Source organism: Anolis sagrei, chromosome 8, assembly GCF_037176765.1.
Source record: "Anolis sagrei isolate rAnoSag1 chromosome 8, rAnoSag1.mat, whole genome shotgun sequence".
Lineage (NCBI taxonomy): Eukaryota > Metazoa > Chordata > Lepidosauria > Squamata > Dactyloidae > Anolis > Anolis sagrei.
The window spans coordinates 44,132,671-44,159,156 of NC_090028.1; the positions used below are offsets into that span (position 1 = coordinate 44,132,671).

Sequence of the window (26,486 nt, forward strand, 5' to 3'; positions counted from 1 at the left end):
TTTCTGATGGTCTTCGGTGACCCCTCTGATGCCCCCTTGCGACCCCCCCCCAGGGGTCCCGACCCCCAGGTTGAGAAACGCTGAACCAAAGAAACCTCTTCCTGGTCTGAGGGAGTCACTCCCATTCTGGTGGAGAGTTTCATCCTCATAGAAAACCACGATTGAAGCCACAGTTTCAGCAGTAAATAAATCTGGGTGTTCTTAAACCATTTTCTCTTAAAGATGAGAGAGGCGAAGACACCGTCAAGCTGACGCTGGCATTAAAGATGGCGCGCCAGGACCTCACCAAAGCCCAAGTAGACCTGAACACCATGAGAGCCAACTATGGAGACGTCGTGCCCAGGAGAGAGTTCGAGTTGCAAGAAAAAAATTACAATGAGTTGGGTGAGAAGGTACCTGAGTAGTAGACTGTGCCTGTTTTGTCGTGCGCTGGGCCTGTAAAGAATTTCCTTTAGAACAGGACGTGCAACCTTTGCCCAGCGGGAAGTCAGGGGGCCCAAAGAGAAGTTCTCAGAGGTTTTCTACCACAAATAGTCTTTAGATGGCTTGTGAAGTATAACAAAATCCTTTATTATTGAACAATCAAACAGAAACTTCTCTTGTCTTCAGAAAGTTAAATGATTCCAGGTTTTATGCAACTGGTAGCTTCCTAAACTTGCCCACGAAGGACAGGCAACTGTCTTCAATAACTGATTCTTTACTTTAAAGGAAAATCCCCTTTTTAACTTCTCCCAGGCTGACTGTAATCTAACCCTTACTGATGTGGGCTCTGCTACCGGGTCGAACTGCGTCTCGAACGCCGAGTGGACCTACCAGTAAAGGCTTAGATGTTCTCCAGCTGGAGTTCTTTGGTCTTTAGGGCTGTTTCCCTGGAAAGTCTTTGGAGGCTCTTAAGACTAAGTTCTTGTGGGTCTTTTCGGGCTATATGGCCATGTTCTAGAGGCATTTCTCCTGACGTTTCGCCTGCATCTATGGCAAGCATCCTCACCTCTGAGGATGCTTGCCATAGATGCAGGCGAAACGTCAGGAGAAATGCCTCTAGAACATGGCCATATAGCCCGAAAAGACCCACAAGAACTTAGTGATTCCAGCCATGAAAGCCTTCCACAATACATTGCTCTTAAGACTGTTTTCCCCCGGAAATTCTTAGGGGTTGAAGCTTTTGTACAGGGGAAGCTTACACACGTCCTGTACATTGGTTTTCCTTGCTGAAACTTACTAAAAAATGGCTCCCTTCCCTTCCCAATTGCCCTGAGCAAGGGGTGGGACCAAACCTAACAATGATGGACAGGTGACTTGCCCTATGACTGCAACCAAAGGAAGCCACCCATCTGCAGAATCCCAGGAACCTTGGATTGCAAGCAAACATTTAATACAAAACAAATAAATTTGGAGCTCCTGGTACAGCCGTACCAGAACAGTGCCCTCGTACTTCCCAGGTCAACGTATTATTGGGTGGCGGAGAAAGCGCCCAAGACTAGGGAGAGTCGATGATATGTTAATTCCATCTGACAGAGAAGCTATGGATAAACCGTTTCAGCAGGGGTTTGGTTATTTATTGTGTGAGAAGCAAATTGAGAATACAGTTCTCGTGTATTAAAAAGCCACAAACAAAGTTTGAAACTTGGCATGAGGCTAGGTTTCCTTTGACCAGAAGCTGGCCACGTGGAGTGCCTCGGGTGTCGCTGTGAGAAGGTCTTCCGTGGGGCATGCCGAGCCAACTCTTGCCCACCCCATGCTTTTTGCTTTGCAGATGGAAGCTCTCCAGAAAGATTTTGTGAATCTCCAAATGGAATATGACACATTGCTAGAGGTGCACAAGCAAGTTTCTGATGAGCGCGACCAATACCATAACGAACTCATCAGTGTCCAGCGTGCCTCCACCCCCCGGCCCGACTGGGACAAGTGTGCAGGTGTGCCCTTGAGGGTCGTGTCGCTGCTCGGGAAGACAATGTTGGGGGGGGGGGCTTGTTGCAGAATGGACACAATAGGAATGCCTGCACCCAGGGACATCCCTTTTGGGGCCAAAACTGTATTTATCCATGTGACTCAGGACTTGCACATGTAATTTAGTTTATGCCTATCCTGGGCCATCCTGGGCCAGTGGTTCTTAGCCTTCTCTATGCCGGGACCCCACAATACAGTTCCTCATGTTGTGGTGACACCCCCCCCCCCCCAAACCATAACATTATTTCGTAACTGTGATTTTGCTATTGTTATGAATTGTAATATGCAGGATATCTAATATGCAGGATAGTAGTAGTAGTAGTAGTAATAATAATAATAATAATAATAATAATAATACGCTTGGGAAGTGTTTGGCTTGTGATTTTGTGATATATTATTTATTTATTTATTTCCGGTACTTTTACCCCGCCCTTCTCAACCCCCGAGGGGGGACTCAGGGCGGCTTACACAACAAGGCACCGTTTGATGCCTATACAGTTACAGTTACACATAATAGACAGTCATAGTTAAAACAATTAAAACAATTATCACAATTAAAACAAACGAAGTAATCAGTAAACACATCCTATAGAAACTATTCGCGTGCTCAGCATTCGTATTTCTGGGTTCCAGATTCCATTCCATTAAACATTTCCTAAACGATATCAAGTCCTTTCTTTACCTGCCCGAATGACCAAACGCTTGGTCCCACATCCATGTTTTCAGATTTTTCCTGAAAGAGATGAGTGAGGTCACTGTTCTGATTTCCCCGGGGAGCGAGTTCCACAGGCAGGGGGCCGCCACCGAGAAGGCCCTGCTCCTCGTCCCCGTCAGCCTCGCTTGTGATACTGGCGGGGTTGAGAGCAGGTCCCCCTCAGCCGATCTTAAACTCCGGTACAAAATCCTGCATATAGATCTCGTTTGCTGTGACATACTGTGGTTTTGTGTCAGTAAAATAATAATAATAATAATAATAATAATAATAACTATGATTTTGCTATTGTTATGAATCGTAATATGCAGGATATATAATATACAGGATAGTAGTAGTAGTAGTAATAATAATAATAATAATAATAATAATAATAATACACTTGGGAAGTGTTCGGCTTGTGGTTTTGTGATACACATATAGACATACTGTGGTTTTGTGTCAGTAAAATAATAATAATAATAATAATAATAATAATAATAATAGTAGTAGTAGTAATAGGGTTGCAGTGAGTTTTTCAGGTTGCCTGGCCATGTTCCAGAAGCATTCTCTCTTGACATTTCACCCACATCTATGGCAGGCATCCTTAGAGGTTGTGAGGTTCGTTATAAACAAGGCAAGTGAGGTTTATAGATCTCTGGAATGTCCAGGGTGGGGGAAAGAACTCTTGTCTGTGTGAGGCAAATGTGCATTATGCAATTGACCAGCTTGATTAGCATTGAATAGCCTTGCAGCTTCAAAGCCTGGCTGCTGCTTCCTGCCTGGAGAGCTCCTTTCTTGGGGGGTGTTAGCTGGCCCTGACCACCATGTCAGACTACACAGAGAAGCCATTGAAATCCACAAGCATGTGGGCAATTTCAATAGAAAGGAGAAAACCATGAAAATGATCAAAATCTAGCAACCAGTATTTAAAAAAACCTCAAGGGCCTATAGAGAGAATCAGGTGGCTGCCCCATGGAGCAAATACTGTGGGCAGGTTGTCAGCTTTCTGCCGATGCCCTTTGGTCTCCTGGGTTGGGCACCCAGTTGCGTTCCAGTTGGGGCTTCACTCCACAAGGTGTTGCGAAGGATGGTCAAGCAGATGCCCCTAATCCTGCACCATTCTGCTTCAGTTAAGGGAGGGGACACGCCATCACGAAGGCCACAACTGGACCCAGCACATTTGGCAGGGGTTGTTCTGTTCTGTACAATGCAGCACCTTAGAAGCACATTGACAATGCAGTTAGCTTATCTGATGTGCTGTTCTCCACATTTGTAATCTTGCGTTTGGTGTTTTCTCCCAGAGGTGGGCTTGTGATTGTAGGACGCTGCCTATCAGATGCCTTGAGACAGATCCACCGGATGACGTGGTGTGGATGCAATAGTAGCCACAATAATTATTTCTTTGCTGCCACAGAATAGGCTTCCCAATGAGCTCGAGTCTGTTTGATCGGAGTTCCCCACCATCAGCGATACTGTTTCTGCCCACCTTGTCTCAATGCCATGTCCCTACGGACGAATTGGGGTGATGGACAGGGGTTTCTCTCACCTGCGACACCCATTCTCTGTGCTATCGTAAACAGCAGGTGTAACAGAGGCTATGATGGCATAAAGTGGCCCTTGGTGTTGCCACGCATGTTGTGACCGCTGTGCTCTAACCCTTTGCACCTTTTTGTTGCTATAGATGTGATTGCTGGTGGCCTTGATCGCTGGAGCATTTTGTCCGAAGGCAAATCTAGTGACCAGCTGGTGGACGTACTTTTGGAAGATCTTGGCACAGGACTGCTCAAAGAAAGAGAGGCCTTTGTGGGGAAGGTATGTCCAGAAATGGCTGTTGCAGCAATGGAAAAAAATTTTCCCTGTCCTGATCAGTGCCATTCAGATGTTCCGTGGAAGTACAGATACTTCTCATACCAATCCTTACGGCAGCGTCTCTCAACCTGGGGGTCAAGACCCCTGGGGAGGGTCACAAGGGAGTGCCAGAGGGGTCACCAAACACCATCAGAAAACACAGTGTTTTCTGTTGGTCCTGGGGGTTCTGTGTGAAAGTTTGGTTCAATTCCATCATTGATGTAATTCAGAATGCTCTCTGATTGTAGGCGACCTATAAATCCCAGCAACTACAACTCCCCAAACTCCACCAGTGTCCACATTTGGGCATATTGAGTATTTGTGCCAAGTTTGGTCCAGATCCACCACCAGTGTTCACACTTGGGCATATTGAGTATTTGTGCCAAGTTTGGTCCAGATCCATCATTGTTGGAGTCCACAGTGCTCTCTGGATGTAGGTGTACTACAACTCCAAAACCAAAGGACACTGCCCACCAAACCCTTCCAGAATTTTCTGTTGGTCAGGGGAGTTCCGTGTGCCAAGTTTGGTTCAATTCCATCATTGGTGGAGTTCAGAATGCTCTTTGTAGGTGAACTATAAGTCCCAGCCGCTACAATTCCCAAATGTCAAGGTCTATTTTCCCCAAAGTCCACCAGTGTTCACATTTGGGCATATTGGGTATTTGTGCCAAGTTTGGTCCAGATCCATCATTGTTTGAGTGCACAGTGCTCTCTGGATGTAGGTGAACTACAACTCCCAAAACTCAAGGTCAATGCCCACCAAACCATTCCAGTATTTTCTGTTGATCATGCGAGTTCTGTGTGCCAAGTTTGGTAAAATTTTATTTCTGGTGGAGTTCAGAATGCTCTTTGATTGTAGGTGAACTATAAATCCCATCAACTACAACTATCAAATGACAAAATCAACCCCCCCATCCCACCAGTATTCAAATTTGGGCATACTGAGTATTTGTGTCAAATGTGGTCCAGATCCCTCATTGTTTGAGTCCACAGTACTCTCTGGATGTAGGTGAACTACAACTCCCAAACTCAAGATCAACGCCCACCAAACCCTTCCAGTATGTTCTGTTGGTGATGGGAGTTCTGTGTGTCAAGTTTGGTTCAATTCCATTGTTGTTGGAGTTCAGAATGCTCTTTGATTGTAGGTGAACTATAAATCTCAGCAACTACAACTCCCAAATGACAAAACCAACCCCTCCCCCACCCTCACCAGTATTCAAATGTGGGCGTATCAGGTATTTGTGCCAAATTTGATCCAGTCAATGAAATTCCATCCTGCATATCAGATATTTACTTTACGATTCCTAACAGTGGCAACATTACAGTTATGACGTAGCAATGAAAACAATGTGATGGTTGGGGGTCACCACAACTTGAGGAACTGTATTAGGGGGTCAGGCATTAGGAAGGTTGGGAACCACTACTCTAGATTGTGCCTTGATCCCGACTTTAGGACTGATAGGCCGGTATTTACTCCTTTCCTTCCTTAGGGGAAGAATGAGAAGGTCCCTGTCTTCCTGAGGTGTGACGGCCTGGTTAGAAACAAGAAATTATCCAAAAAGGAGGTTGTGGCCCTTCTCAGGGAAATCTGGAGAGACAAAAATACATTTGATCAACAGGTATCTTGATTTGTCTGTTTCCCGTTCTGATATGGATAGACCGGGAGGTGGTGAGGGGTAGGGGGGCCCTGTCCTAAACTCCGTCTCAGTACCTCCAACCAGGCCGTGGAACGAAAACCCCTTCTTGGTGCCGGCATCCACGGAGAGAGTGGCACCCACAACTCACACACATTGCACTGAGCTTCGTTATTCCCACCCACCAGTCCCTGCCCTATTCCATCTACTAGGGCGATGAATTCCTGCATCGGCAGGAGGTTAGATGGCTTTCGGGGCATCTCCCTACTCTGGTTTTATGAAGTGCAAAAGCACCCAGGTACCCATAGGTAGGAACATTGCACCAAAGGAGAGGTTGCTGTCTGTGCGGCCAAGGTTCTCCTGCTATGGAAATCTACCCTCGGCTCTCCTTTTTGTGGAGATGGAGCAGGAACCATTGGCAGGAAATGTTATTTGCAGGAACAAGGTCTCCATAACACAAAGTTCTTTAGACTTCCTTCTTTACTTCCACGCTGGGCTTCTGCCTCATGCAGATAAGCAGCTTCGCTCTCACAGAGCTTTCTCTCACACCAAACTTCACACAGAAGCTTCACACAGGAGCCTTTTACTCACAACAGCCTTCACATTGGAGCTTTACACATGAGGCCTTCAACCTGTGGCTTCGCCCCTCAGACCAGGTCTTTTGGCACCAGGCCTGTCACACACTGAGGCCTACTAACTCTGAGGCCTACCTCATACTAAGGCCTCTCTCACACTGAAGTCGTTTTCTCACTGAGGCAAACTAATACTGAGGCCTTCTCACAGGAGCTTCACATAGAAGCTTTTTACACACAGCAGCCTTTATACTAGGGTTTTACACTATTTGAAGAACAAGGTCTCCATAACACAAATAAAGTTCTTTATACTTCCTTCTTTGCTTCCATGCTGGGCTTCCGCCTCATGCAGATAAGCAGCTTCGCTCTCACAGAGCTTTCTCTCACACCAAACTTACACAGGAGCTTTACACAGTAGCCTTTTACTCACAACAGCGTTCACATTGGAGCTTTACATATGAGGTTTTACACAGTTTGCAGGAACAAGGCCTCCATAACACAAATGAAGTTCTTTAGACTTCCTTCTTTGTTTCCACGCTGGGTTTCTTTCTCATGCAGATAAAAAGCCTCACTCTCACTGAGCCTCCTCTCACACAAGAGTTACACAGGAGCTTCACATAATACCTTTACACGCAGCTTTACACACGAGGCCTTCAACCTGAAGCTTCTCTCAGCAAAGCTTCTCACTCCAGGACTTGTTACAGACTAAGGCCTACCTCACACCAGGCTTCTCTCACAGATTAAGGCTGGCCTCACAGACTGAGACTTTCTCCCACTGAGGTTTACCTCAGATTGACAGCTACTAAGCTAAAGGCACATCTGCTTATATAGAATTGCAGCTTTTGCGGAGTCATTGTATCCATTCAACCCTTTCAGTGTTTGACTCACATTTTTGTAATTAAAAACACCTAGTTTTTAATATTTCTGACAGGGTATGTGTTGTGCAAACCCTGCAACATTTTCCAGATGAATACTCATATATGCGTGGCCAAGAGAGCAAGTGTTATTGAGGGGGAAAATCATAAGGTGGGAGAAAATATGGCAGTTCTGTTTTGCCTGAGCTTTCCAGTAATGGCAGGATTTTAACACACACACACACATTTTCATTCTTGCTTTTTTTGTGTGTGTAAGGAGCGACTTGAGAAACTAACTGAGTTCAAACTCCGTTTGCAGCAGTTAAAGTAATCTGAGGACAAAGAGAGAGAAACGGGGAAAACAAGAGAAAATTAGGCATTTTATCAACAGCTTTCAAAATTCAGATGAAAAAGGAATGGCAGAACCAGAGTTGGGAGAGACCCCATGGTCCATCCAGTCCCACCCCATTCTGCCATGCAGAAAAAGCACAGTAGAAACACCCCTGACAGATGGCCACCCAGCCTCTGTTTAAAAGCCTTCAAAGGAGGAGCCTCCACTGGACTCTGAGGCAAAGAGTCCAACTGTTGGATAGCTCTTAAGGTCAGGAAGTTCTTCCTCATGTTCAGGAGGAATGACCTTTAGGACTGGATAGTAATGGATGCAACAAGGACCCGGGACCGACTGTCGCGTGGGGTTTGGCCTTGACTCGGAGGGAGTGAGTCTTGTCTCTTTTTGCAGAAAGGAAAGCGATCCAACCTGGCCGAGTTCTTCCTAAACTTCTTCCAGAAAAAGTATGGCGACGTCTTTGCTTTCGACTGGACCTACACCATCTTCGAAAATATCAAACTGTATAAATCCAACGAGACGATGACCACGTTCTACAACATTCTGATGGGAACCGTGAGCAGTTTACCTTCTCATAGTCTGTTTCCTAAGATGCGCACAGTATCTAGATCAGGGAATTGGGTCGTTTCCTGGAAGGTGCAAGAGAGTTGAGCGCACAGGACATGCTTTAATCCTTTGGCGTGTTTGGCCCATCAGCCCCTGCCTTCACATGTTAGTGATGGGGAGTTTTAATCCAAAGCATCTGAAGGTCCTTTTCATGGTTTCTGGGCTATGCTTGGATACGGAAGACCTCCCTAAATTGCCAGGTGGAAGGCCAAGAGGAAGGAACCGTTTCAGGCTAATGCAGATCACAACATATTGCCAAAGGAGTATTTTTCTGGGCAGTTCCCATGCAGGTGAATGTGGAGGTAACTTTCGCATGAAGGGCCCTCTTAATACTGCCTTGTATTTAAGTCCTCACCGGTTTGTTAGGGCGGGCCATGAATGGCACTCCAGCAAGTGTCCCTTGCATGGGAAACTGCCAAGAGGGGGCAGATCTAACTTCATTCGGGAGAGAGTTCCATAGCTGGGGGGCCACCACAGAAAAGGCCCCGTCTCTTGTCCCCACCAGACGCGACTGCGAAAGTGACGGGACCGAGAGCAGGGCCTCCTCGGAAGATCTTAACACCCTTGATGGTTTTTTTAGGGAGAATACATTCGGACAGGTAAACTGGGCTGGAACCGTACAGGGTTTTGTAGGTTAAAACCCTTGAAACCTCTTAGTTAAAATACGCACTCAGAGATAAAAACAAAGTCTTCTTTGGAAAAGAACCTGTCTTGTTTACTCTCAAATATCTGGTATTAATTCACCATGCAGGCACATTTCTTGTTAAGGTTCAGTAATAGATGGGGACAGTTCCACCTTGTCTCCTGTGCTATGCTCATAATATAATATAACATAATATATAATGCAATATTATATATTGTATATACCTGTATTATTTATAATATTATAATGTAATGCAATATAATATTAATGTAATATACTAATAGTATATTATAATTATATATTTATATTACATGTAATATTGCTAATAATATTACAATATAATGGTATAGTACAATATAGTAATATTGACTACTGATATTGTACTATGCTAATAATACAATATCAGTAATGCACCGGGATTGTGGCGCAGCTGGCGGAGTGTCCGCTGCATTAAGATCACTCTGACCAAAAGGTCATGAGTTCAAAGCCAGCCCGGGTTGGAGTGGGTTTCCAACCAATTGTGTGTAGCCTGTTGTCGACCTTTGCAACCCGAAAGACAGTTGCATCTGTCAAGTAGGAAAATTAGGTACCACCTTAAAGTGTGGGGAGGCTAAATTAGCAGATTTATGAGGCCATAAAGAAGCACTCCAGCAGGGAAGCATGCGGGGAATGCGGAAGTGCTTCATCAGCGTTGCAGATGGACGAGGAAAGCGACAGCTCCCCTGGTGGCCAGATAAAAAAATTAAATAGCCTCTGTCTATGTCTGTATATGTTTGTATGTCAAAAATTGGCATTGAATGTTTGCCATATATGTGTACACTGTAATCCGCCCTGAGTCACCTGCGGAGTGAGGAGAAGGGCAGAATAGAAAAGCTGTAAATAAATAAATAATGTATTGTATGTCTATATATCTTGCAAGCTGCTCTGAGTCCCTTTCGGGGTCAGAAGGGCGGCATAGACATGCTGTAAATAAATAAACGTAGGTTTCTCTGTATTGAATGCACAGGGTCTCATTCCTAATCAACTTTCCATAGTCTTTGAGTATAGTTGTACTCACTGTAATCATAAATGACACTTCTCTACTTAAGTCTCTAACAGCAACCTGCTTTCATTGAAGGCCCAACGCATAGATGTGCCCACCTTCACTGAGATCTGGTGCAAACTCTGATAACATTGAAGTCCAAACAGATACATCCAAGGAGGAAGCAAACAGAATACAAAACAGAGTCCTGGGTGGTCTGCACATGCTCAGTACAATCACATGAACCATCAAGATGATTAAGATCGTCTGGAGAGGCCCTGCTCTCGGTCCCACCGGCCTTGCAAGCACGCCTGGTGGGGACGAGGGACAGGGCCTTCTCGGTGGTGGCCCCTCAACTCTGAAACTCTCTCCCACTGGAGATCAGAACCACCCCGTCTATCTTGACATTCAGGAAACAGGTGAAGACGTGGCTATGGAGACAGGCATTCAATGAGTGAGCCAACACCCTGAGATATGGATGGAGGATGATGAGCAACTATTTTAGTGTGATGACTGACCATTGTAGTTATTGAATGTAATTGCTGTTTTAATGTTTTATTGTAATATGAATGATGATGTTTTATTGACTCTATGTGATATTATGGTTGGAAACCGGTCTGAGTCCCTCAAGAGAGGTGAGAAGGTCGGGATACAAAACTTTTAAATAAATAAATAAATAAATAAACATGTCTGTAGCCCCTCCCACACCAAAGAGGCTGGTCAAACTAGTAAATCAACACACACAAAGAATGCAGGTTAGCAAATATCTAACAAACGAACTGTGAAAGTCTTGTGAGTTGCTGTTTCCATCAGTTTTGGACTTCAGCTCCCACCAAACTAGCCGGGATTCCTGGGAGCGAAGTCCAAGAGATCGTGAGGAGCCTGTTTTGGGGACACCCTGCTCTAACCTGGCTGTTTTGCCCCTCTTTTGCAGCTGGACGAAGGCGTCTACCACAGCCACATCCTGCAGCTGAGCACACTCTTCCGGGAGCTGACGCTTGCCGACACTGCCAGCACTGGACAGCTCACCAACGAACAATTTACGTAAGAGCTTGCCAGAGGCATCCCACCCCTACTCATGGGCAAAGAAAGAGAGCCACAGGAGGAGTAGAAAACATACCCTGGTTTAAACCAGCTTAAGCACACCGACGTTGTTTGGCTTTGAGTTGTGTCCAGGAGTGGCTTGGCATTTGTTCATATTCAGAGTATCTTGGGAAGCAAGAAAAGAAGGCTGGGTCTTTGATACAGAAGTGCTGCGTGTGTGTGTGTGTGTGTGTTTGTGTCTGCTCCCATGCAGCTGACCCCTTTTAGAAAGCTGATCTGTACCAGAGCTTCAGTGTTTTCTACTCACAATACCTTTCAATCTGAGTAATTTTATGTGACCCCAGGAATATTGGTATACAAAATAGGTATTTATTTAATTATCGGGTCAGAAGCAAGCCGAGGGTACAGTTGTAATGTATTTAAAAACACAAACACAGTTTAAGAACTTGGCATGATGCTAAATGTCCTTTGACCAGTCTCTGTCCCCTTGGAGTGCCTCTGGTGTTGCTGCTGTGAGAAGGTCCTCCTTTGTGCATCATGTGGCATGGCTCAGGGTGCATTGCAGCAGGTGGTCAGTGGTTTGCTCCTCTCTGCACTCGCATGTCATGGACTCCACTTTGTGGCCCCATTTCTTGAGGCTGGCTCTGCATCTCGTGGTGCTAGAGCGCAGTCTGTTCAGCGCCTTCCAAGTCGCCCAGTCCTCTGTGTGCCCAGGGGGGTCTCATCTGGTATCAGCCATGGGTTGAGGTTCTGGGTTTGAGCCTGCCACTTTTGGACTCTCGCTTGCTGGGGTGTTCCAGCGAGTGTCTCTGTAGATCTTAGAAAACTATGTCTAGATTTGAGTCGTTGACGTGCTGGCTGATACCCAAACAGGGGATGAGCTGGAGATGTCTCTGCCTTGGTCCTTTCACTATTGGCTGCTACTTCCCGGTGGATGTCAGGTCGTGCAATACTGACTAAGCAGTGTAGTTTCTCCAATGGTGTAGGGCGTAGATACCCCGTGATAATGCGGCATGTCTCCTTAAGAGCCACGTCCACTGTTTTAGCGTGGTGAGATGTGTTCCACACTGGGCATGCATACTCAGCAGCAGAGTAGCCAAGGGTGGGTGTAGATGTCTTCACAGTGAAAATTGGTACAAAACTAAAACATTTACTGAATGACAGCATCTGTGAGGCTTGCTAAAGAGGCTGTTTTCCCTTTTTGTGGAGTACAGCCTTTCCTGCAGGGACCACGGTAAACACTACAGGTGTTGCGAAAAGATTTGTGCAAACGGGTGGCATTCAGAAAACTTTGACTGCTTTTGGTTTTTCCGTGATCCCAACACTGAGATCAGGGGACCCCATTTGGGACAGGTGGGGGGGGGGGGAGAGAGAGAGAGAGAGATCCCACCCCTTCTCTTTCCCTCCTCTTCCTCCAGCCTCGCCCTCAGGACAGCTTTCCCTTCAAAAACCGAAGAAGAGATCCAAGAACTCCTCGAAGCCGCAGGATGCAAATCTGAGCTGGACAGCATCACGTACCGGTCCCTGTTCTTAGAGGTTGGTGGCTCATGACATCGGAGGAGGAACTGGGAGGAGGCGTGGGAGTGGCGGGGGGGGGGGGTCAAGGCGTGGACACAGCCCTTGCGGCCAAGTAGAGCTCGCCTTTCTGAGCGACTCTAACACAGGATAAACACCCAAGGAAATCAAGACAGCAGGAGAAGAGGAGCAGCGTTGCATCTGCAAATGGGCACATAAAGGGGGCAAAACTTTAGGGGTTCTGCTCAAATAACTGGCTTCTCAGCTTGAAAAGGCGCTTGTGGTTTTGCAGGACGAGGAGGGGAAAACAGAACTCCTGGTTACCAAAATCAAGACCCAGTCTATGAACGAGAAGCTGACGTACCTGCGTGAGCTCCGCACTGAATTAGGAAACCGGCTGTGAGTATCAAACCCTGGACATTTCAAACTGCTCAAGTTAGATCTTGATTTCCTATCAGTGGGGGTTGAATTATAGCCAGTAAAGCCACAGGTTTCCTCTTGACGCTCAGTCTAGTCCAGTCCAACTCTTTGCAGTGGGGCTTATCTCCATTTCGAAGCCAAAGAGAAACTGCTTTGAGTCCCCCCAGGGGTGAGAAAGGTGGTATATCAATGCTGCAAATGCATAAATAAATAAAGAACTGGTGTTGTCCATAGGCGCCTCCATGGTCATGTGGCCAGCATGACTGCATGGAGCGCCGTTACCTTCCTGCTGGAGCGGTACTTATTGATCTACTCATATTTGCATGTTTTTGAACTCCTTTATTCTATTTGGGCAGGGGGTAACACAAACCCACCACTGCCCCACCAATTATAATAACCGGGCAGATGGCTATATGAGCAATCCCACCATCTACTCCTAATCATAAAGGCAGTCTTTATGGCTAAACAATATGACTGGACAGGGGGCAAACAGATCCCAACACTGTCCCTCCTTCAATAAGGAATTCACACCACTCTGGCACTTATGGCTTTTGAGGGGATGTCTCTTTATTTTAAAAAAAACCCTTTCGCTGCCACCATAAACCAAATAATCAGGAACCCTCTAGCTATTTAAAATATTAAAAGGCTTTTTATTCCACCAAGCACTGTATATTACCAAGGGCTTCTTTGAGGGGAAACAGGAGAGGTTGAATTAAAAAGGAAAGTGACTCAAACCACAAATGCCACTTGACTCAGGCTTAAATTTTAAAAATAACAAGAAAGGTTTATTGAGTAGAAGTTACAGAATAAAGCGAATGCAGTTGTAGAGGCTTGGCTGTTACAATTAAAGTGTTCTTTGTTCTTAGAAGCGTATCGGTTGCATGAGTGAATGGTTCTGTCTTTGTTACAGTTCCTATTACAACACCCAGCTATTTCTTCACTAAAATAGCTGTAACCAGTTTGCCACAGCCTGCTTTGCTGTGCAAACTTCAGGCAAGCTGCCTATTTTCCTAACAGAGACTCCTAAAACTCTAATCCTACTCTAACATCACCCAGAACTGAACTGAACTGTCAAAATAAGCTCCTCTCTTTCCCTCCATCTGTCTAACTCCGCCCCCCTTTTCCAAACCAATCCTGGCTGTTGCTGGGCTGGCTCAGGCCTCGGCCACTCCCCCTCTCTGAACTGGAGTCTTCCCTAAACCAAGATGGCTCCTGCAGCTCTCTGCCAGGCCTTCCAAGCTGAAACTACCTAGCCTGTCTCTTCCTAGGCCCTGCCACCCCCAGCTGGCAAGGTAAGGGATCTTGACACGGTACTTATTGATCTACTCATATTTGCATGTTTTTGAACTGCTAGGTCAATTGATGTAAGTATGGGCCAATATTCAGAAACCTGGAAAAATCGGCACTCCCAAACACTTCTGCTTCTCAGCATTTTGGGTAATGATACTCCACCTGTGGAGCCAAGCAGAGGGCTTGCCACTGACCGTTTGGCCCTTCCTTCCTTCTTTGCCCTCAGGGAGGTGAAGCCGGAGGACCTGAGGGCCGCCTTCTGCGCCATTGACCCGGGCCTGCCTGAGCCAGCGCTCGACTCCTACGTCTCTTGGGCGTTCCAGCTCCCAAAGGAGCAACCGGATTCTGCAGAGACCCTGCATGTAGACCTCCTGATGCAGAGGCTGATGAACGGAGATATTCGGCGGCAAGAAGTTGTTCCGGGAGAGGCAAAGAACGCGCCCGCCTCTCTCGCGGGAGAAGAAACCGAGGGCCCTGCCAACGCCTGACTCGCCTCCATCTCCTCCTCCCTCGCTCTCTCTCTCTTCGGAAGTTCATGGAGGAATGACCGTTTAGTGAGAAGTAGCCTGGACTCAGCTGACTTCACTGAAAAGGTGAGCGTAAAACACAACTCCCCTTGGAACCGTCCTTTCCGAACCCAAATGAATGAATGAATAAGAGATTTCCACCAAAACACAACACTGTTATTAATAACCCACTGGCATTGGGAACATGCAACTTTGAATTCTCGAGCCAGATTGTCGTGTTTCACCGAGGGAAGGGAGCCTGCCTTCAGACCCAGTCCCAGGAAGATCACAGGTTGTGCACACAAACTCAAAGGATTTTCCATCACAACTGGATGATGAAACTCAACACCCGGTTTAAAATGTACACTTTGTTTATTTTGCTTTTTAAAGTTTCAGGCCCAGGACCAAATCTAAATAGATGCCAGGTCCCCAAAATGGAGGTATTCAAAAAAGAAAGTACTGGAAAGAGAAAGTTATAAAAGAAGCCGCTTCCCTAATGGCTGGGCCAGTGGGCTGAGGAACAAAAGGACATCTCCAGATTTGCAGCTGTGGAACCCGGGACCAGCAGCCAGGAAACAAGCCACGGGACACAAACTCACAGACCTGCTTCTTCTCTCCTTTGGAGGCTTTCCCCATGGAGCAAAAACAGCGCAGCTGCAGCATTTACAAAATAAAGTTCCTTGTAACACAAATCAGCTTGGTTGTTGTGGGTTTTTCCGGGTTATATGGCCATGTTCTTAGAGGCATTTCTCCTGACGTTTCGCCTGCATCTCTGGCAAGCATCCTCAGAGGTAGTGAGGTCTGTTGGAAGTAGGAAAAAGGGTTTATATATCTGTGGAATGACCAGGGTGGGACAAAGGACTCTTGTCTGCTGGAGCTAGGCGTGAATGTTTCAACTGACCACCTTCATTAGCATTTGATGGCTTGGCAGTGCCTGGGGGAATCTTTTGTTGAGAGGTGATTAGATATGCCTGATTGTTTTTTCTTTGTTGTTTTGCTGTTGTAATTTTAGAATTTTTTAATATTGGTAGCCAGATTTTGAACATAAATGAACAGCAGAGTCGTTGACTTGCAGCTGTGGAACTCGGGACCAGCAGCCAGGAAACAAGCCACGGGACACAAACTCACAGACCTGCTTCTTCTCTCCTTTGGAGGCTTTTCCCATGGAGCAAAAACAGCGCAGCTGCAGCATTTACAAAATAAAGTTCCTTGTAACACCAATCAGCTCCTTTGCTCTTGGCTTCACTTCTTGCACGCAGAGCGCTTCACTTACTCGGGAATCAAGCACAGGACTTACACAGGGTCCAAACACAGAGGCTCTCATGCACGGCCTCTGCTACTCACACGAAGGCTCTACTCCAGAGGCTAACAACGTCACAGCCACACCTGCCGATATCACCCTGCTGCAGGTGTCACTTAGTCATGGCACCCTCCTCTTCACCCTTTCCGTAAAGGTAAAGATCTTCCCCTGACATTAAGTCCAGGTGGGTCTTGGTGTCCATCTCCATTTCGAAGCCGAAGAGCCGGCGTTGTCCATAGACACCGCCAAGGTCATGTGGGCGGCATGGCTGCATAGAGCGGTTACCAGAGTAGGAAAGGACAATGACAATGCTGGATGGATTATGGATTTATGAATAGGCAAACACTGACCACAAGATGATTTTATTGCTGCTATTGTATTGATTTGATAGTTTTAACTAGTTATAACTGTTGACGTTAAACTGTAATTTGTATATTGTATTTTGTGAATTGTTGGGCATCGAATTGTGCCTTTTGTAAGCCGCCCTGAGTCCCCCCCCCCCCCCGGGGGTTGAGAAGGGCAGGGTAGAAGCACTCCAAATAAATAAATACCTTTCCACCGGAGTGGTACCTATTGATCTACTCACATTAACATGTTTTCAAACTACTAGGTTGGCAGAAGCTGGGACGAACAGCGGGAGCTCACGCCGCTCCCTGGATTTGAACCACCAGCCTTTTGGTCAGCAAGTTCAGCAGCTCTGCAGTTTAACCCACTGGGTTCCCTTTCAGTGCATGCCCATTGTTTTTGTAATTACAAATACCTTTGTAATGTTCACAGTGCGTATTCAGTATATTTGTCTCTGCCAAGTACAAATCTAGATTTAGTTCAATAGCCCAAGGTTGGCTCAGTAAGTCTTTTTTGCTAGTCAGTTAACTGATTCGGTTTAAATAATAACAAGAATAATACTTTATGTATATATATACACCGCTGTATCTCCCTGAGGGAACTCAGGGCGGTTTCCAAGCAACATCATCAAAACATACAGAGTCACAACATGAACAAAAAACAACCGTAACAGCAACATAAGCATGGAATTACCCAGCAACACATCAATATTAAAAGGAAAAATCCTGCCTGCTCCTCATGTCTAGTTGTTAGGACATGGAAAAGGAATGGGTCAGGACAATTACGGAGGCTGGGCCAAGACCGATACATACTGAAATCAGATGGGACCGTCCTTTGGGGTCAGGACTGTAATAGGTAAGCGACAAAAGCAGGGCCGGGCCGTTTCCAGGGGCCTGCCAGAATGACCAGGGTCATATACAGGGGGCCGGGTCGGGTCCGGACAGTGTCTGGGCTGAGCTAGCAGTGGTCACTCTTGAAGATTTGTTCAGACCACCAAGTCTTCAAACTCTTACGAAAAGAGGGGGGAATGGGGCCTGTCTTATTTCCCTTGGAAGGGCGTTCCAGAGATGGGGGGCCACCACCGAGAAGGCCCTCTCGCTTGTCCCCACCAACCGTGCTTGTGATGGAGGGGGGACCGAAAGGAGGGCCTCCCCACACAGGCAACTAGGGATGGCGTCAAAAGAGATTAAGCCCTTCTACTCCTCTTGACCGAATAAGAAGGCAGAGAGGGGATATGATAGCCATGTATAAATATGTGAGAGGAAGCCACAGGGAGGAGGGAGCAAGCTTGTTTTCTGCTTCCTTGGAGACTAGGACACAATGGAAGAAAGGCTTCAAACTACAAGAGAGGAGATTCCATCTGAACATGAGGAAGAACTTCCTGACTGTGAGAGCCGTTCAGCAGTGGAACTCTCTGCCCCGGAGGGAGTGTGGTGGAGGCTCCTTCTTTGGAAGCTTTTAAGCAGAGGCTGGATGGCCATCTGTCAGGGGTGATTTGAATGCAATATTCCTGCTTCTTGGCAGAATGGGGTTGGACTGGATGACCCATGAGGTCTCTTCCAACTCTTTGATTCTATGAAATGGACAGTGAGTGAATGCTGAGGGCAACAGGCCAAACCCAATATTTATGAAATACTTCACAGAGAAAAATGTCATGAAGATTTGGATCAGAAAATTAACTTGTGCTGATATGAGAAGGGGTTGCTAGGTGGTCGTTCCTGTTCAGTCAGTCACTTTGCAAAAGCACCGCCATTCCTGGGCTTTCTAAGTCAAGTAAATCTGAATTGTCAAGGAAATCCGAGTCCACGCGCTTTTAGTGATGCTAAATTTTATTCATAGAGACAGGCACGAAACGTTTAAGCCTCTCCGCTTTTGCCTCCTGGAAGACTGCCGAGGCAGAGAGAAATATAATAGAACAATACAACATTCTGTTTTTGCAGTAGTGCACAAAATACAAAAGACAGCAAACACTTACCAATAATATATACAGAACAGCATGAAGCCCCTTCCAGCGAGAAATACTCAAGGAAACCTCAATAACGCTGGATTAATATCAATATAAGGCAATTTCTAAGCAAGAGAGCATTTCTAAGACCCCCTCCCCCCCCTCAGATATAGCATTTCTTTCTCCCGAGTTCTTTCTCCCAAATGGAGAGCGAGAGTCTTCTGCAGAAGAGCGTTTCACTGCGGCTTCATTTCCGTTTGGAAGGAATGACTCTATTTCCACTCGTAGCAACCGGAATCAGGAGCTTCCGATACTCCAGAGGCATATGCTGCTCGATCAGCACGTTTAACGGCCTTTTCTCCGTTATCAGGCCTTGCCTGGATAAAAAAGAGATTGGGGAGGAGTGGGGGGGGGGGTGCACGTGAGTCGGGTAGGCAAAGGAGAGGCCGACGCCCACTCATGTTGGTTTGTTTACACTTGTCGATCAGAAGCCCGGCTGTACTCAAGCGCCCCTTACCGCCTCATGAGGAGCTCCACATCGGCAGGCTCTGTGATCTTCCGTCCAGCATGTTTCGTAAAGACGTCCAGGTCATCACTCAGCTGCTTGAAGTACAGGCTGACGCTAGAAAAGGGATGATGCCGAGGGTCAGCTCTGCCGTTTCCAGGCCGGACATACGCCCCTCACCAAGAAGACGGTCTGTTCTGCAAGCCCTCCACCAAACCAGGAGTCCCCAAAATACCTGTTTATTTATTTATTTATTTATTTATTTATTTATTTACAGCTTTTCTATTCCGCCCTTCTCCTCACCCCGCAGCAGGGGACTCAGGGCAGATTACAGTGTACACATGTATGGCAAACATTCAATGCCAGTTTTGACATACATCATATACAGACAGACACAGAGGCTATTTGACTTTTTCTGGCTGCCAGGGAGCTGTCGCTTTCATTGTCCATCTGTGACACTGATGAAGTACTTCCGCATTCCCCGCATGCTTCCCCGCTGGAGTGCTTGCTGGAGTCTTTTTTTTTTCATAAATTAGCTAATTTAGCCTCCCCACACATTAAGGTGGTACCTAATTTTCCTACTTGACAGATGCAACTGTCTTTCGTGTTGCAAAGGTTGACAACAGGCTACACAATTGGTTGGAAACCCACTCCAACCCGGGCTGGCTTCGAACTCATGACCTTTTGGTCAGAGTGATCTTAATGCAGCTGACACTCAGCCAGCTGCGCCACAATCCCGGTGCCTGTTGCTTCAGGTGCTCAAGAAGTAAATACTTGGCTGTTTGGTTGTGCATTTAAGTAAAGTGATCAGATCTAATTTGCCAAATAGTCACTGCTGTATGTTTTTGTGTGGAATGTTTCTATATTGTGTAAATGCTATTTTAAATTAGAAGTTGCTCGGAGCACCTTAGTGGAGAGCGATTAATTAAGAAATAAAGTGAAGTGAAGTGAATAGGTTGTAGGTCAGAATGCAAGACCAGTTCGTGAGGAAAAAGCTGGCAGTACGCGGCTCTCTTGACCAGCCTCCTCCACACCATTCGCTCACAGGAAAGGGGTTTTCTCACAACTCACCTCCTCTCCACAACCTCGAAAGCATCCTTGGCAACCGGCATCTGCACATAATGGCTAAACAACTTCTTGATCAAGCGGCTGGGGAGTTCACTCCCGTCTCTGCTTCTGCGGGCTTTCCGAGGTGGCATGGGAGCCCGCTTAGCCTCGCCCTGCGTGGGAGAAGGCCTCCAAAAGAAACACAACAAGTTCAGTGCAAAAAGAATGTGGTGAGGGACCTGTGGTGTGTAAGAGGCCCTTGGACCCGACCCCCCCCCCCCCTGCTCCACAGAAACTGTGCACGCATTGGCCCCGGCCTGTTCTCAGCTGTTGCCAAAGAGCAGCACTCTAGGCATACGCAAGGATTCCACCTGACTGCGTTATGCACATACCCGGAGGCGCCCGCTTGCACAGTGTGTGGGGTGGCCAACATCGGGGCACAATCGAAGGCTCTGGCACGCACAAAGGCCGGTGTCTTCCCAGTTGGATCTGGAAACAGAGACAGACGGGCTTGCGCGTGCATCCCATACAAATGGGTGGCAGCAGAAATTCCGTGGACCTCCTTTCCTGGAGATAAGCCAGGACCACCCATCCAGTTTCCTCACCAATGTTCTCAAAGTCCGTTTCAGGATCTGTCATCTCCTCAGACTCGGGATCCGTTTCAGCTTCTGGTTCAGTCTGCATGTCCAACGCCTCTTGCAGTTCCCTTCCTTTTCCCATTTGTGGAGTCCTTCCGTCCACCATTTGTGTTGCAGGCGGGCTCTTCTGCTCCGTGGTGTTCCTCCTCCTGACACAACTGCCTGGAGTTTCCACTCTGGTTCTTGGAGAGATCTGATGAGCTGCAGACCAACAACAAATGAGAACATGATTTCATTCAGGATCTTTTAGACCAGCGTTTCTCAACCTGGGGGTTGGGACCTGGGGCGGGGGGCTTCCAAAGACCACCAGAAAACACAGTATTTTCACTTGGTCATGAGGGTTCTGTGTGGGAGGTTTGGCCCAATTCTATCATTGGTGGAGTTCAGAATGCTCTTTGATTGTAGGCAAACTATAAATCCCAGCAACGATTACTCCCAAATGTCAAGGTCTATTCTGTGTAGTCTGGCTATACATCTACAGCTCCATCCAGTTTCCTCACCAACATCCTCAAAGTCCATTTCAGGATCTGTCATCTCCTCAGACTCGGGATCCGTTTCAGCTTCTGGTTCAGTCTGCATGTCCAACGCCTCTTGCAGTTCCCTTCCTTTTCCCATTTGTGGAGTCCTTCCGTCCACCATTTGTGTTGCAGGCGGGGTCTTCCCCTCCGTGGTGTTCCTCCTCCTGACACAACTGCCTGGAGTTTCCACTCTGGTTCTTGGAGAGATCCGATGAGCTGCAGAGCAACAACAAATAAGTTCATTCAAGATCTTTGGACACATATTTGCATGCCGCTCCTTAGGTCTATTTATTGACTATATGTATATGCCGCCCCTCTCAACCTGGAGGCAACTCGAGGTAGTTTACAGAAGGCCTACTGCTACAATCACACAATTCCCAAATACGACAATGTTTACAAGCCTGTTAAGAACTGCATGAAAGAGGTGAACCATGTAGCCCTGCACTCAGTCTACGCAAGACAAAAGAGTCATGGATCTGCACCTCCTGGGCGGTGTTTTGTCTTGTTTTGACTACTAAGCCTGTGCCAACTACGGCTCCCACGTGTTCTTCATGAGCTTCTCAGACACATTCCTTTTGTGGAAAGAGGTTGGGGAGGGCAGCCTCCAGAAAACCCCCCCATAGTTCATTAATAATAATAATAACTAGCTGTCCCCTGCCACGTGTTGCTGTGGCCCAGTCTGTTGATCTGGAAAATAATGAGAAGTGCTGGCCCGCTCATTGTTATGTTATTTTATTTTATATTACTGTGTATGATTTTGCTTTATCATCTTTGTACTCATAAGTTGTATGTACTTTATTGTGTTGCTGTTGTTTTGGTTTTACTTTATTGTAATATGCTGTGGGGCTTGGCCTCATGTCAGCCCATTGGGGAGATGGTGGCAGGGTATTAAATAAAGATTATTATTGTTATTATTATTGTTGTTGTTTTCTAATATATGTAATTTCTTTCTGATTGTGGGCAAACAGTATTTCTTGCTGTTTCTTTATCAGAGTTGATGTGGAGAGTGCCTGGTTTGCCCACCCCGGAACATGCAACATATCATTGTCCTTGTTGAAGGGTTCCTTTCAAATCTACGATACTATTTCTGTATGTGTGTGCATCATATCTATCTATCTATGTATCTATCTATGACTGGATTGCTCTTTGTCAGGAGGACTTTGATTACATTTTCTTGCCCTGATGAAGGGCGTTGGACTGGATGGCCTTAAGTATTTTCTGTTGGTCATGCATAGGGGTTCTGTGTGAGAAGTTTGCCCCGATTCTGTTGTTTGTGGGGTTCAGAATGCTCTTTGATTGTAGGTGAACTGTGAATCCCAGTGATTACAACTCTCAGATGTCAAGGTCTATTTCCCCCAAACTCCATCTGTGTTCATATTTGGGTGTATTGAGCGCTTGTGCCAAGTCTGGTCCAGATCCATCATTATTTGAGTCCACAGTGCTCTCTGGATCTAGGTGAACTACAACTCCAAAACTCAAGGTCAATGCCCACCAAACCCTTCTAGTGTTTGCTGTTGGTCATGGGAGTTCTGTGTGCCAAGTTTGGTTCAATTCCATCATTGGTGGAGTTCAGAATGCTCTTTGATTGTAGGTGAACTATAAATCCCAGCAACTACAACTCCCAAATGACAAAATTATAATTTTTTGAGTGATGGTCACTCCTTGTGTTGTGAGATGTTTTGCTGCCAAATTTGGTGTGATTTCATTCATTGGTTCTTTTGTTTTTAAGCCACTCATTATGACATGAGCATCTTTATATAGATAGATAATAATTCTTATATTCCGCTGTATCTCCCCAGTGCGGATTCCAAACATAAAAGGCAATCATTAATGACTGAGTACAGCAGCAATAATAACACCCATAATAATGAAAATTGACAACTCAACATCTAAAAAGAAATTATGCCTTAAGAACGATAATGAAATAAAAAACACAACCTGTGACATCACACATAAGACAGTAGTCTTTCAATCTTTCTTGCAAACATTTCCGCAAACCCTGCAATCCAAGGTAATGCTGCCTCCAGACAAATGGTCTCTGGAGAGTCATACCACGGTGTCCCTTCGCTGCACGCACTTACCCCTTTCATTGGGGAAAAGCTCCTCCTCCTCCTCTTCTGCCTCCTCTTCTTCTTCTTCTTCTGCCTCCTCCTCCTCCTCCTCATCTTCTCCTTCTCTGTTGGCTTCTGAGATACTTTTATCCAGCTCCTCGATTAAGTGTGACACTATTTTTCTCACTGAACGCCTGTCAGGCTTCTCCTTGGATAACATGAATGGGGAGCCTGGTTGTGTGTCTTGCACACTGTTGTGATGAACGGGTGTGGATGATACCACAGGATCCGCCTCTACATCAGCAGAATTGTGTCACATGGAAGAGAAGGACAGCGCAATATATAAGCAAGAAAAGGCACCCCAAGGCAATTGTGAAGGAGCGTAAAATTACTGCCACCTAATCTGTGAGGAAGCCCAGTAATTCTCAGCATCAACTTAGGAGCTGTTTTACAAAGGAGGATTTACTTATTTGATAGCGTAGCGTTTACTGTCCCTGGTTTGACTTTACTTCTTATGCAGGCTGTTTGACTTAGGAGAAACTGTATCAGGCAAGGCTTGAGGAGAACAGTAACAATTTTATTGGAACAAGCAAGGTATAACAGATTCGATTGTTTCTTCACAAGAGGCACAAATCTTGATAGGTTACATTAGTAAGGTTTCATGAGTAACTTTAGGTACAGACTTTAAGGGGTTTCTGTAAGCAGATGTATCTTTCCTGGACAACTGTCCTAATAAAAACAAATAAGCTAAAAGGCTTATTTAACAGAACTGGCTCTCAGCCAAACCCTGATTCTTAATATTAAAGAACCAGTCTTCCCTATAGTTTCTAACTATAGTATTCCTGATGGTTTTCCACACACCACAGGATCAACTACCTTCTCCTGTAACTCTTTGGTCACAGACTAGTTCCCTGATTCTCCCACTAGAGAAATTAGTCTTCCCTGTAGCTCACCGGCTTACAGACTCTTCCCTGATTCTCCCACTAGAGAAATCAGTCTTCCCTGTAGCTCACCGGCTTACAGACTGCCATTTTCAAACAGCTGCCCCGTGAAGTGACAGTTGGCTCCACCCCCGTTGGTTTTTCACACTGAGACATTAAAGGCATTGGGAGCAATAAGTCCCCCAAATCTCCTGCCGGTGCAGAAGAAAGACACGGAAACGAGTGAGAGGCAGGAAAAGATCCAGAGGCACCCTTCGTACTCCACGTACTTACCTGTGTTCAGGTGCCACCTGGGACTATTCTGGGGAGGCTGCGCTTCCTCTCCAGTCAGAGACGGCCCGATGGAAGCATGTGGAGAAGGCGCAAGGGAAGCCTCTTCGCCCTCCTGCCCATGGAGCTGAGGCTGCGCAAAGAGCTTCGTGGACACCGAATGCGTCTCAGTGTCATTTAACTCAGAGTCCAAGAGGTCACTTTGTGCTGTTGGAAACATTACAAGAAGATGGATTGTCAAAGGCTTTCATGGCCAGAATCACTGGGTTGTTGCAGATTTTTCCGGGCTGCCTGGCCATGTTCTAGAAGCATTCTCTCCTGACGTTTCACCTGCATCTATGCCAGGCATCCTCATAGGTTGTGAGGTCTTTGTTGAGAGATGATTAGCTGTCCCCAATTGTTTCTTGTCTGGAATTCCCCTGTTTTTGAGTGTTTTTTTATATATTGTTATAATTTTAGAGTTTTTTTTAAATACTAGTAGCCAGATTTTGTTCATTTTCATGGTTTCTTCAGATAAAGACCAAGGTCCACCCAGAGGAAAAGTGCTCTTGCCAGACATCAAGGGAACCACTGTCCACATAGGGAAACTGAGGAGGAAACACAACATACAAACTATCTCCAGACCCACCAAGAAAATCCAACCAATGCTTCATTCAGCAAAGGACAAGAGGGATCCTCTCCCCTCTGCAGGAGTCTACCGTGTACCATGCAGCTGTGGACAAGAAGTCTCCAGAGGGACCACCACACGCAGCAGCATTGCCCAGACACAAATCCAGGAACATGGAAGGCACTGCAGACTCCTTCAGCCAGAGAAGTCAGCCATAGCAGAGCACCTGAGGAACCAACCTGGACACAGCAGATTACTTGAGAACACAGAAAGGCTGGATTACTCTCACAACCACCATGTCAGGCTACACAGAGATGCCATTGAAACCCACAAGAAGCATGTGGACAATGTCAACAGAAAGGAGGAAACCATGAAAATGAACACAATCTGGCTACCAGGACTAAAAAAAACTCTAAAATTAGAACATTAAATAAAAAAACAAAACTCAAACACAGGGGAACTCCAGACAAGAAACAATCAGGGACAGCTAATCACCTCTCAACAAAGGATTCGCCCAGGCAGTAACAAGCCACACCTTGAAACTGCTAGGCCCTCAAATGCTAATCAAGGTGGCCAATTGAAACATTCCCACCTAGTTCCAACAGACAAGAGTTCTTTCTTCCAGCCTGGACCTTCCACAGACATGTAAACCCGATTTTCCTAGTCTCCAACAAACCTCTGAGGATGCCTGCCAGAGATGCAGGCGAAACGTCAGGAGAGAATGCTTCTAGGACATGGCCAGACAACGCATTACAAGAAGAGACGACAGCTTCAAATGGTGATGCTCAGCCATGCATTGAACCATTTCACACCAACACTGTAAGAATGCCAAAACCCTTATTTCTGTCTTTAGAAGTTTAGAGTTACTGCCACTCAAAGAGCTCGAGCAACGCCCGAACACATATGCGTGACAGGCTGTGAGAAAGTGAACTCACATTCTTTTGCACGCTGCAAGTTCTCGTCAATGCCTTCTTGAAAATCCCTCAGATTCAGGCTTCTATAATTTTTGGGCCGACGGAGCAAACCCTTTTTCCCAGCCGGCTCCAATGGTGCTGGAGTCCGAAAAGAGACCTGGAGGGACCTGAGAACACAATAACCCACCAGGAGTAGGTTCTTGAGTGTGTCGCACCATGGATCATCTCTCTCTTAGCATGACATTTACACTGGCCCCGCTCCTGCACCCCCCCCCCCCCAACTGAATCTTTCTGAAGCAGTTTACATACCACGGCACCCACACAACCCCAGGTTTCTTAACTCGGCCCCCACCATGTCCAGGGATCTTGCAACACAGAAAGTGCAAAAGTTCCTCCCATCCACACAAATACATGACGACCGTATATGCTCGAGGATAAGCCGAGCTTTTCAGCCCCCGTTTTAGG

At 46.3% G+C, this 26,486-nt stretch overlaps 2 protein-coding genes across 7 annotated transcripts in view; one reads left to right on the plus strand and one right to left on the minus strand.

The window, feature by feature from the left end:
* TSNAXIP1 (translin associated factor X interacting protein 1) overlaps nt 1–16,798 on the plus strand; it is a 32,310-nt gene extending 15,512 nt beyond the window's left edge. For 2 of the 5 annotated variants that reach the window (XM_060788152.2, XM_060788154.2), the window contains 9 exons: nt 223–392; nt 1,754–1,913; nt 4,323–4,453; nt 5,980–6,108; nt 8,289–8,450; nt 11,100–11,209; nt 12,628–12,745; nt 13,017–13,123; nt 14,661–16,798. In XM_060788152.2, coding sequence (XP_060644135.2) covers nt 223–392; nt 1,754–1,913; nt 4,323–4,453; nt 5,980–6,108; nt 8,289–8,450; nt 11,100–11,209; nt 12,628–12,745; nt 13,017–13,123; nt 14,661–14,922 — 1,349 coding nt within the window. In that variant the 3' untranslated portion in view covers nt 14,923–16,798. The remainder of the gene's footprint in view (nt 1–222; nt 393–1,753; nt 1,914–4,322; nt 4,454–5,979; nt 6,109–8,288; nt 8,451–11,099; nt 11,210–12,627; nt 12,746–13,016; nt 13,124–14,660) is intronic. The other 3 variants (XR_010910277.1, XR_010910278.1, XM_060788153.2) reach the window with 3 other exon arrangements.
* Nucleotides 16,799–18,396: 1,598 nt separating this feature from the next.
* The window catches only part of CENPT (centromere protein T), a 17,764-nt gene continuing 9,674 nt past the window's right edge, over nt 18,397–26,486 (minus strand). Inside the window, exons 6-14 of one of the 2 annotated variants that reach the window (XM_067471151.1) lie at nt 26,043–26,188; nt 24,504–24,707; nt 23,320–23,583; nt 21,221–21,454; nt 20,688–20,921; nt 20,475–20,571; nt 20,107–20,271; nt 19,048–19,152; nt 18,397–18,907 (exon numbers count right to left, since the gene is read on the minus strand). In XM_067471151.1, the coding sequence (XP_067327252.1) occupies nt 18,778–18,907; nt 19,048–19,152; nt 20,107–20,271; nt 20,475–20,571; nt 20,688–20,921; nt 21,221–21,454; nt 23,320–23,583; nt 24,504–24,707; nt 26,043–26,188 (1,579 nt within the window). In that variant the 3' untranslated portion in view covers nt 18,397–18,777. The remainder of the gene's footprint in view (nt 18,908–19,047; nt 19,153–20,106; nt 20,272–20,474; nt 20,572–20,687; nt 20,922–21,220; nt 21,455–23,319; nt 23,584–24,503; nt 24,708–26,042; nt 26,189–26,486) is intronic. The other variant, XM_067471152.1, reaches the window with a different exon arrangement.